Source organism: Chenopodium album, chromosome 1 (genome assembly GCF_948465745.1).
Source record: "Chenopodium album chromosome 1, dcCheAlbu1.1, whole genome shotgun sequence".
Taxonomy (NCBI): Eukaryota; Viridiplantae; Streptophyta; class Magnoliopsida; order Caryophyllales; family Amaranthaceae; genus Chenopodium; species Chenopodium album.
This window is the reverse complement of record NC_137834.1, coordinates 45304030-45316883: the sequence shown is the minus strand read 5'-3', so window position 1 is coordinate 45316883 and position 12854 is coordinate 45304030. Positions and strand designations below refer to the sequence as shown.

The 12854-nt window shown below is 35.6% G+C and overlaps 1 protein-coding gene across 1 annotated transcript; it reads right to left on the bottom strand.

Moving 5' to 3' along the window:
* Positions 1–10343: 10343 nt before the first annotated feature.
* LOC145631978 (uncharacterized) lies at positions 10344–11864 on the bottom strand. The gene has a single exon (XM_081684225.1). It carries the CDS (start codon positions 11862–11864, stop codon positions 10344–10346), a length of 1521 nt encoding a protein of 506 aa, XP_081540351.1.
* Between the last annotated feature and the right edge of the window lie 990 nt (positions 11865–12854).

Genomic DNA, 12854 nt, shown 5'->3' with positions numbered 1-12854 from the left:
GAGAGGTTAAAATAAACACAACTAAGAACTAAAACTAGGGAAAGTGGAATCCAATTACATCAATGCATTCAACAACATCATACAATTAGATGAAAATGACCTTGATTAGGAACAATCAACACATTTAACTCACTCTCGCACAATTAAGCATGTTAATTATCCTACTAAACTAATTCACTCTCGTGCAACTAGCCTAGCAAAGGTATGGAAGAATTTAGGGCTCTCAACCAACTCACTCTCGCACAATCGATTGAAAACACAATTAAAAACATAGAATCAATTAGCTAGAAAGATTCTAATACATAAAAGCATCATCCATACACAATAATCAAGAAACAATTCCACACTAATCACAATCAATCATTCAATTTATTAACATGACCTTCATCCATTTCCCTAGAACAAAACCTAAGCTAACATGATGAACAAAAATATGGAAAACAAGGTAAAATAATAATAAAAGCAAGAATCAAATAATTAAACTAATTAAACTACTCAAATCAACAAATAAATAAGCAAAAACAATAATAAATGAAAGCAATAAAGGTGAGAGAAAGTTAGGAAAACTCATTGAATTTATGAGAGGAAAAATCCACAAATTTGCTTCTTCAAAATCCCAAAAACTCCATGAAAAATCCAATCTTTCTCTCTCTAAACTACTCCTAAACTAGAGAGAGAAACTCCTAATCTAACCCTAAGAGAGAGAAAATAAAAGAGCTAAACTAATCTAATCTAATCTAAAATAAAAATGTTAAGTGTTCAAGGTTCAGAGAAAATAACCCCAAAAGGGTATTTATATACAAGGCTAAATAGAATAAAATAAATAAAAGAAAACAAATAAAGAAAATAAAATAAAACAAAAGAAAAGAAAAGGGAAATAGAAAAGGGGAATAAAAATAAAAGAAAATAAAACCCCAAAATCCCCAATTTCCCCCAGCAATCACGATCTCCCCTTCTCTTTCATTCGGCTGCTCTGTTTCTTCCATCATCACCATCACGCATCATCAATTATCATAATCACCACCGTCAATCCTCATCGTCATCAATCAAGCATCAATCAAAGCCGTTCAATTCTCATTAAAAATCACGTGAAAAGCTCGTGATTGACCCACGATTGCGCGCCCGCACAGAAGACGCACACAGGTCGCGCAAAGCTTCTGCCTCGAATCTGATTTAGGACTCCATTTTGTGCGCTTTCTGACAGGGTTGCGCGGCCGCGAGTAGCAGCTCTGTGAGTTTGGGTGTTGGGCGAAATGCGGCTGTAATTGGTGAGTAATTGGGTTGGATATTTGGGTGGTTAATTGTGGGTGAAGGGCTGGTGGTTTAATTGGTGTTGCGGGGTTTAATTGGTGAGTGGTTTGGTGGTGATTGATAGTGGTTTTGGCGGTGGCTGGTGTATTGGTTGCGACGGTTGATGGAGAAGAATTGGAGGTGGTTTGGTTGGAGTTGCGGGGTGGCTGTTGCTGTTGGTGTGTGTGTGTGTGGGATTGCGTGGGTATTGACTGGTGGCAGAGGTGTTTAGGCTGGGTGGCTGGCGCGGCTGTGGTCGCAGGTGGAAGCTGGTCTGGTTGGAGGTGCTGCGTGAAAAGGAGAGTTGGAGCAGGGGAGTGTTGCGATGTTGGTGTTGTTGATGGTTGTTGTCGCTGCTGTTGCTGTTGGTGTTGTGATGTGTGGTGGTTTGTGGGAGGTTGCTATTGGTGGCGCTGGTGGTTGATTTTAGTTAACTGGAGCAGGGGGCTGCTGGTTGTAATTGATGTTGCTGTTGGTGATGAGGAAAAGCAGGGAGCAGGGGAGGACGAGGAGATCGAGTGTGTGGTGGAGGATAGGTTATGTTGTGGTGAAGGATAAGGCTGACAGCAGCTAGGTCGGTTAGGGGCATTGTGAATAGTGTTTGACTTGAGTTCGAAACTCCATTTATGACTCAAAACTTGAGACACGTATATTGAACCTCGAACGTTGGACCTCCGAACTCGAACATGACTTTGAAACCCGGAACGCCTACAACCAAAAACAACACGAGGGTGAATTGGAAAATAAAATAAAATAAAGTAAAATAAAGTAAAATAAAATAAGATAAATAAAATAAAATAAAATAAGATGCTAAAACTAAAGAAATAATAAAATTAAATGAAATAAAATAAAATAAAATAAAATATGAAACTAAAATAAATAAGAAAACGAGATAAAAAGAGAAATTATTAAAAATATAAACTAACGACTTAAACTACAAACATTAAAAGAAAGAAAAATAAAATAAAACACGAAAATAAACTAAAAACTATAGAAAATTACAAAAATACTCAAAATAAAGAATAAAAGACAAGAATAATAAAATAATAGAAATAAAGGATAAAAAGGGTGAAATTATTGGAAAGTAAGCCGGAATACGACTCAATAAACACCCTAAAAGTGACATAAAAGTCACTTATCAAGTTGTGCAGCAGCTTATCATATAAGAGACCTATACATTGATTGAACCACGATGTGGTAATTGGAAATTGTGTTGAATTAGGGCTACTTGTATCCAGAATCTTCTTCGTAATTTACCCCTTTTGTGTTTTGGATTCGATTTTTTCAATTCTTTGTTTCTGATTTTGTTATTTTGATTTATTGTATTAGGTGAGAAGGGAAGACGGATTAAGGAATCCTGTTTTTTGAATATGGATGAGTGTGATGTAGCAAACTTTATAGCCATTTGCTGGGCTATTTATGGTGCTAGGAACTCTTAGATCATGGAGGGGGGGTGTAGGGACTATGGGGAAGTGCTGAGCTATGCTATAAAGACTGGAAATTCCAAGCCTGGTTTTTGATGTGCTACTGCTGTTAGTTCAGGGAAGGCTGATGTTGTGTGTCGATTGGACAACATATGCTGGACTCTTAAAGGTTAATGTTGATGCTGCCTTTGTAGGTGACTTTGGGTGTGGTTTGGGGTAGTGATCAGGGATGGTTTTGGTGAAGTTATGGCTACAGGGGTCTAGCAGGGCAGTGAGAAGTGGGACGTGAAGGTGGCTGAAGCAAAAGCCGTGTGATGGGGGCTGCAGCTGGCTGCGAATATGGGTGCCCAAAATTTAGTTGAGGGTGATTGTTTGCAGGTCTTCCAAGCTTTGAAGAGCAAAGAGATTGGCTATAGTGAATTTTCTTTAATTTTAGAGGATGTTTTGTTATTTTGCACTAACTTTGTTATTGTTTATTGGTCTTTTGTGAAACGAGGTGGGAATAGGGTTGCTCATGAATTGACCCGGTTTCATCATAGGGAAGTGGGTCAATGAATTTGGTTTGATGTAATTCCCTCTCGTATTCTTGATGTAGCTCTTCTTGACATATCTAATTAGCTCCCCTTTATGGGTTTTATAAAAAAAAGGAAAAAAAGAAAAAGAAAAAAGAATGGACCATGTTTTATTGATTTGATATAAATCTGACCTGGATTCTCATTACTTTATTTCTTCATGTACATGTAAGAGGTTCTGGATTGAGAATACATTGAAGAAAATAGGACTCAAGGAAGATATAATCTCAACATTAATTAAGCTTTAAAAATGCTAACAAAAAAAAAAAAATTCTTTTGGTTTACTATTTGCACATTAAAATCGCAACATATAATAAGAAAATGCTATGTTTTTTTTATAAAACCGTAGCAATTAGGTAAAAAATGCTATGATTTTGAATTGTAGCAAATACATGTTCCTATGTGTTACTCCTAGTTTTGCGGTTCAAAACCAGAGCAAAAGGCTTGAATAAAACCGTAGCAAGTGTACTAGTGTATTTTGCATTGGTACTGCTCTACTTGTTCAGAATTATTGTAACATATGACTTTTAATATCAAATATATTCATCAATTTGACAAGACTAAGCTAATCTTCTAAAAAATGCAAATTAAAAAAAAAAAAACAAAAATTAATAATAATAAAATGCAAAACAAAATATTTTTTGGCAATTTTACACTACATTGTTTTTTTTTTTTTTTTTTTTTTTTTTTTTAAATAATCAATAATTATAAGATACAACATTTTTTAAACAAATTTATTTGAATATTATTTGGGTAAATGTCATATGGTTAAAAATTTATAATAGTGCATAACCAACAATTTTATTTGAAAGAATTTGTAATTTTTTTGTTTTACATATTAATTTGTATTTCATGTTTGAAACTAATTGTAAATTTAACCATAATAAAAGAAATTTTGTCGTAAGATTCCTATCATTACACTAAGTTTATTTTCTTTAAAAGAAATATGGTCGGTTTATATTAACATATGTTTGCCACATAAATAAATTTTGATGTGGCACAAGTGTTATAATGATTGTCACATTGAATAAAATACCCGTGACACAAGTGTTTGTTTGCCACGAGAATAATATTGTCGTGGCATCACTGTCTATTTGCCACAAGAATATAAATACGTGTGGCATAAGTGTTTATTTGCCACGGGAAAAACATATAGTCGTGACACTAGTTTCAGTTAGCCACGAACATCATTTTTCCCGTGGCATAATATTTGTTGTCATATCAAGTTTATTATTGAATTTAATTTTTCCCGTGGCAAGATCAAATTATGCCACGAATTTAGAATTCCCGTGGCATAATTCGTGGCACAAGTGGTGAATTGTTGTAGTGCATGTCTTCATAATCAAGGGTAATACATTTCTCATTTTGAAACACTCTAGCCAAAACTGTAAAAAATTTGGTTTTACCGCTCGTTTTCATTGCAATAGCCACATCATTAAATACTCGAACCAAATTAGAATTCAAATTCAACTTATCAGCATGAGTTATTGTGTACTTTCGAATGCATGATGATTGTGATGATGGCGAGTGTGGAGATGGTGCAGCGATTTCTTTAGTGACTTGCTTATCAACCTTGTCATATAATCGCAGGGAAAAAAAATCAGCACAAAAAAATTAACAGGTATATAATGTGACAGATAATTATAATTTAAAACTGAATTTTACCTTCTTCATAGGAAAAACCAAGTGAGAAGGCCATATTAAATAATAATTTAAAGTTTGACAAATGAATCTTATCTCCCCTTCAGGACATGGCAGAGGTGCATTTGGGTTGATTTCTTCTTTAACACAAACTCGATAATGACCACTTGGGACGGGCTTGAAATGATGCTTGACAACTTCTCCTTCCATCCCAACATACACTTCTCCAATAGCAACTACATCGACCCCTTTGTCACTCTTAATTGCCAAGTAACAAAGACTATCAACTCCCTAAATATGGATTATGGTATTAATAAACTTTTTGTGGATTGATAAGATGTAGTAGTCTATAATTTAACACCATCAGAATAATCTAGGATATATGTACTTACATCAAACATATAAGTATTATGAAATAATGTTACCTTTGGAAATGGTTGGCCAGTAATGTCTTGTTCATTATTGAGTACATGCGTTACCAAATTCTCATTTTCTAGCACATATTCCTCCTCAGGCCACGCAACATGGTATGGCTCGGGTTGAACCTCACATGCTTGAAAATTCTACTCTTGGAAGTTGAAACCTCGAACCCCTTGGTCACCTTTGGAGCCAAAGACATCTAAATGATCATCTATCTCTTCACCACCAGAACCACCCTTTTGGACACTTGCTAACTGATGGGTAACTTTGTTTTGCTCTGAGGCAAGTTGGAAGCTAAGACCTTGAAGCCAACTGTCACGACCCAACCCAAGGCCATCTAAACCTTGGCCACCAGATCCACCAGCTTGGATACCCGCTAACTGATGGGCAACTTGGTTTCCATTTGAATCACCAAGTTCTTTCAATTGCTCCGCGTTAACCTGACCACTTGACATTAAGTAAGACAACAACAAATTTTGTGTGTTAACCACATTTTCTAATTTTGATTTGAGACACTTGAGATCTGATTGCAATTGACTTTGTGGTAATGGTTTGTTGTAGCCAAAGTACAACTTATTAGTAACACCCGACCCAACGCCCCTAACACAACCACCATGATCAAGATTCTTTAATGCTCTCACTAGGATATCATTCCGGCCAGTGGCCTCAATTTCTCCTTGGATTTGTTCAGCCTCCAATGCTTTCTGACATCAATAATAAACAACCTAATTATGGTAGTGTACTCTATTATAGCCAAATAATTTATTTGATTCAAAAGTAGAAACAAACTCACAATTGTTTGAGCTATTTCAAAATCAGAAGGATTGTTAAAGGTCATTGCACCATATTTTTGTCTGGAATGAGCTCTTATCCAAACCAAATGTCGAGGCATGTCTCTAACTTGCACTCCTTGTTTCTGAAGTTCAGCAGCCTGACAATACAGATAATCCAATGCCATTTACTGTTATTCCTTAAAAAAATCAACAAAAAATCTGACATAATCATTTCTAAACTTACAATCTCTTGTTCATAATACAAGTACCCTTTTCGATCTCCTTGATATCTTGAAGTATTCATTTTCGCCCTCTCTCGATTCTTGTCACTTAGTTCCTTTCAATATAATAATGTACAAACAATTAATTCCCTGTTTTCAAAGGTTTTTCATAACCATGATTAGCTATGGGCTACAATTCAAAGATTACCTTAAACGCATCATTAGTATATGTTTCAATGAACTTGGTCCAATCAGCTTGTGTTATAAATGGATATATCGAAGGTGGCTTCTTTATAATCACATTTGGATTTACTCCCTTGGTGTCGTACATCCAATCCTTTCTTAATCTGGCCTTGAAAGCTCTCCACCAGATTGAAGCTCTCCCTAATACATAATTTCTACGTTATTACGACACTATAAATCCTCTCTACACAATTCATTGACATGCATTAATATGTAATAGGTTTAAAACCATGTAACTCATAAGACAAGAATAATAACAAATGAGTAAAACAGAACATACGTACTACACCAGCAATCTTTATACAAAGATACAATTCATGATCACCTCCATTGAGTGTCAATTAAAAAAAAACAAAAAAAAAACCATATAATACTATGGGGTTACTTGTATATGTCTAATGTAGAGATCACATTCATCTCGGGTCAAGAATTTAGGAATATTTCCTAAAGTGACATCTTCAGTGAAGGCGGTGGCTGGAAAGTCACTTAAGGAATTGATTGTGTTGAGAAATCTCAAGAATGAGAAAGAGCAGGCAATTACAAGTCTGAAATTTGAAGTGGAAGAACTTAAAGCTCAATGTGGCAACTTCCAGCATTCTTTATATGAGGATGAGTTGGAGAAAGAGAAATTAAGGAAGCAAGTGTTCCAACTCAAAGCTGATCTAAAGAAGAAGGATGAAGCAATTTTGAGTATTGAGAAGAAGTTTCATGAGATTGGGCGACCCGTAGCTCAAGATAAACCGAGAGGTACTTCCAAAAATACGAAATCAGAACGTAATCTTAAAGAGGTTGGTTCTAAAGAAGTAATCACTTTGAAGGAGAGAATAAAATTACTCGAGGTAAAGACCCTTCCTGTTTCCTGTATCTATTGTGTTTATCTTGATTGCAAACAATTACATAATTGCATGGTATGCTGTTTATTCAGCAAGAAACTTGGTGCTACTTATCAACTACTATGCATATTAAATCCTGATGAGTTGGTCAACTATGTATATTCAAAACATCTTTTGCAATGACAAGGGCACATTAAGTCGAAGGATGCTGCCTTAGAGACCTCTACAAATGCGTTCCTGACTAAGGAGAAAAGCCTTCAGAAGAAAATCGAGGAAATGGAAATCCGATTGAGTGAAATAAGTCAGATTAATCAAGGTGTCGTCCATGATGAAGTTAAACAGGGTTGTTAATTTGTGTTTTTATTTTTAATTCAGCAACATGGCTTTATATTCAGGCTGAGTGAACATGTATTGAAACACAAAATTGAACATGAACCACCTGCTAACCACATGCTTGGATCAGTTGCTAAGAGAGTTAGTACAATCTTAACCAAAGGTCTGGTATTTTAGCCTTGGGAGTGCAACATTATTGTTTGAGGTCCAACCTGGCTCGGTGGCTTGAAACAATTAAACATAAACAATTACATTTGTTTTTGCCTTATCTCGGAATTGCATGTTAATCAGACAGCTTTGGAATTTTCATACCTTTCTTTATGGTCTCAGAAGTGAATTCTAATGTTTTTTCGTTTTATGACTCAGAAAAAGGTTTCTGTCGGGACACAAGTAGTCTGTCATTCAGAAGAAGTCGCTTTAGGAAACACACTTAGCATCACAATTGGCCAAACCACTGTGATAAACTCGGGTCAAGAGCAGCCTATACGGGTCTACAAGAGAAGGACAATCGAGCACCAAGACCAACAACAAGGATGGCAGCAGTAGGGGAAGTCTCAAGGCAAGGCAATTCCAATTAAGTAGAAGACAAGTACAATTAAGAAGAAGAGAAGGAAAGTCAGCAGTTAGTTTTATTATGTTTTAGTATGGTTTTTCCTAATTAAGCTATGTACTCACATGTAGCAGCAAGGTCAATGTAGACCGTTAGAATGGGTAGTATAAGGATTGTAGTTTAGGAATTAAGGAGTTTTAGAAATTTGTGAGGAAAATCTTGGAGAGTTGCAACCTCAAGTTGCTAAGGAGAGTGGTGGCCTCAAGCTACTAACTTGTATCATTTTGCTATCAATCAATGGAGAAATCAGTCCTTCTCTCTCGTAGCATTATTTATAGTTTCCAGTTCATTACAACCACTTTACCAAACATTTCTCGATATCATCCAAATCAAGCAAATAATTTGAGCTATAATACCCTTGGCATTTTATAGTCTTGAGAGCCCTTGTTGTTATACTAACTCTTTATAAAATCAGCATATGAATGCTTAGCCTCATCAGAATTACTGCAGTCTCGCTTAGTAGTATAGCTAATTTATTTCAAGAACTGTATGACCATCGAAAACAAAACAAAGAAATCCTCCACCAAAAAAAGACCAAACCAATATTTAGATTTCAAACCAAAAAATTAAATAGCTTACCGTAATGAATTTAAAGAGGTCATCAATAACTTCTTTCGGAACTTCCTCCCAGTAGCGATAATTGATATTCACTCTTTCACGAACAACTACAACAATGTATGATAAAAAAATATCTCTATTTTCCCCAATTGGCACTTTATTGTGATTCCATTCCAACGGGATTTTGACACCACTCAGAATTGCTTTTCCAACTACTGCAGCTACTGTACGACCCGTTTGATTCTCATACTCAGCAGATTCTTCAGTCTCGCCAGTTTCAGAGGCCTCATTAGCACTTGCTTGCTTTCTCTTTTTTGACATCAACCTGCAAACATAAAATTATAATAGAAATCATCTCTAAGAAGTGTCATTAAAATCAAATAAAATAAAGCATTTGTCTAAAAACTCTATATCAAGAACATATTATGAATTTCAATACAAGAACCATAAGAATCATTTTTTTTAGTAGCATAATAACCTGTACGACGCCGCTTCTTAGGTCAATTATTAGCATTACTATTTTCATTTTCATGCCAAATCCCTTCTTCATGATCACTACGTATATATGTTGTTGTATCACCAAGACTATCATCCACATTTTGTACCTCACTAGGGGTAGACCTCTCCTGATAAGAAATATTGTCATCATTATCATCAACGACATATCGAGGTTTCGATGTGACAACAACTGATTTTCTTTTATCACACGGGTCAGTAACATAAAACACTTGTTTAGCTTGACTAGCCAAAATGTATGGATCTTCTGTATGACCTATCTTGTTGAGATTCATAGTAGTATTTCCTAAACCATCGCATACAACATTGTTATTATTGTCAGCCCATTTGCAACCAAAAATAGGTATCGAAAAACCCATATAATGCAACTCACATATCTCTTCAATTACCCCATAGTATTGCATTTTGCTATAAACAGGTCGATTATCTTTAGAACTAGACAAATGCATCGCTTCCGCTTCAACACATACCCCGCTGTTTTGCATAGTGCATTTATCATCTTGCTCCCTAGTATAAAAAGTGTTTCCATTAATGGCATAACCAGAGAAAAATGAGGCAGAGAAATCAGGACCATTAGCTAAACTTCTAAGTCGGTCTGAAACAGTTTGTGGGGAATTTTTGATCTCTTTCATTACTTGATCCTTGAACTAAAAATGAAATGTTTTACTTTGTTCAATAGCTAAAGCTTTGGAGCTAGCCTTTCGATTATGCATCTTCAAAAAAGTCATATGTCTATTAATATACGGTGCAATTTCATCTTCATTGAAAAGAATATATGTGTGGGCCATGTGCCAATTTTCAAAAGACAAGTCAAGTTCCTCTACGACCGATGGTTCCCTTACCCTCAAGTGTGTCACTGTGTCGAGAAGTAGAAATCCCTACTGTCCTCATATCTCCTAAACTTTCAAGTCAATATTCCATAGCTAACTCATAAAGCATTCTCTCAGCGATACAAGCCTCAGGCCGATAAGCATTCTTAAAATACCCCTTATAAGTTTTCATTTGTCTTTCAAAGGCCCATTGAGCTCTATTGTGCACGGGACCATAAAATCTAATATCCCTTACCAAATGAACTGGCAAATGTATCATTACATCAAAAAAAGCCGGGGGAAAGTACGTCTCCAATTGACACAAAATAACAGCAATTTCAGTTTCTAAGGAATCCAAATCTTTTGGATTGATGACTTTACTGTATATTGCCTTAAAGAAAAGACATAACCTGATAATGGAATATCGTACATTTTTTGGCAAAATTGAACGAATAGCAATAGGTAAGAGATCTTGCATAAGAACATGGCAGTCATGAGACTTCAAGCCCACGAGTTTCAAATTCTCCATTGAAACAAGAGAAGAAATGTTTGAAGAATAACCCTCAGGCACTTTAACTCCGGCTAAGGATGCACAAACCTCAACTTTCTCCTTCTTAGACAGTGTATAAGCAGCAGGTAGCAAATAGTCATGTTTTCCAATATCAACGGCATGGAGCTCATTTCTCATATTCATTTCCTTCAAGTCAAGTCGAGCATTAACACCATCTTTTGTCTTCCCTGAAATATTCAATAGTGTGCCAATCAAACTATCAAACACATTCTTTTTGATATGCATAATATCCAGAGAATGTCGGACAAAGAGAAATCTCCAATAAGGAAGACGCCAAATATCATAACACTTCTTGTACCCTTTCTTAGGAATGGCATCTTTATTTTTCTTTAACTTGCCAAAAGTAAGTTGAATGTCTTTCACCTTTTCAAATACTTCTTGGCTAGTAAAGACTTTTGGGCGACTTTCAAAATTTTGTTCCCCATTAAAAGCTTTCTTCATTCGACGATACTTATGATCCAAAGGAAGAAATGGACGATGATCATAGTAGACCGTCTTTCGAGATGCCAATAACCATCTGCCTTTCCAACCATCTTCACATATAGGACAACCACCTTCCCCTTTTACAGAATAGCCAGAAAGATTACCATATGCTGGATAATCTTGTATGGTGCAAAATAACATTGCTCTTAAATTGAACATTTCATTCCGATTAGCATCAAACACTTCTACACCTTCTTCCCACAATAACTTTAAGTCATCAATGAGAGGTGCCAAATACACATCGATGTCATTTCCTGGTTGTTTAGGTCTAGAAATAAGCATTGACAACATAATGTACTTTCTTTTCATGCATAATGAAGGAGGTAAGTTATAAGCCACTAGCATGACCGGCCATGTACTATGGATACTACTAAGGGAACTATATGGATTCATACCATCAGTAGAAAACCCAAGGCGTAGGTTTCGTTCTTCACTACCAAAATCAGGGAATTGTCCATCAATAAATCTCCATTGCGGTGAGTCACCCGGGTGTCTAAGTAACCCATCCTTTTTCCGACCAAATTTATGCCATGTCAACTTCTCTGCATCTACCGGGTCTGAATACATCCGTTTAAATCTAGGAATAATTGGAAAATACCACAAAACCTTAGCTGGCATTCCTTCCTTTTTCTTGTACCTTGAGAGATTACACTCTAGGCAACTCTTTGCTGATTCATTTTCATTTCGATAAAGTATGCAATCGTTAGGACACGCATGAATTTTTTCATAACGCAAACCCATTGTGGATAATGTTTTTTTTTTGCCCTGTATGTATTCTTTGGCAAAACATTATCAGATGGAAGGACATCTATCAAGAACTCAAGTAATGCTGTAAAACTCTTATCTGTCCAACTATGACCCACCTTCAAATTGTATAACTTAAGTGAAGCTGATAGCTTTGTGTACTTACACCCTTCATATAAAGGCTTCTCGGAATCAGTCAACAATTCTTCCATCGCATTGGGATCATCATCTACTCTGTGTACGAATTGACTCGTCATGTCCTCTAATTCGTTACCCTTATCGGTATTATGGCCTTGAGCATCCTTGCCTATCATTTCTTCCCTTTTTTCACCATGACGATGCCAACAAGTATATGTTCTATTAAATTGCCTTTTACTCAAATGATTAAGTATCACATCAGCTTTGTGATACATAAGATTATGGCAGATGTAACAAGGACATGGCAATTTATCACGCCCTTTACTATTATTTTCAAAAGCGAATTTAATAAAGTCCATAACTCCGACTTCGTATTCTGGATCCCCTAATTTTTTTTGTGGTTATCCAAGTTCGATCCATATCTACGAACTAGGAAGTTAAAAATAAAAATAAACACGCACAAAACACAAATATAATTGCACTTCCTATATACTTATGGATATAATTTTAACATACACTACCATAGTTAATGCCTACAACAATGTAAATAAAAACAAGCTAATAAACTTAGCTTTACATGTAAATAACAATTTATTTAAGCTCTTTAATTACTAAAGTATAAGAATCTATTTTATTAGTGCAAATGAATGATACAATATTATAATTTGTTTTCAT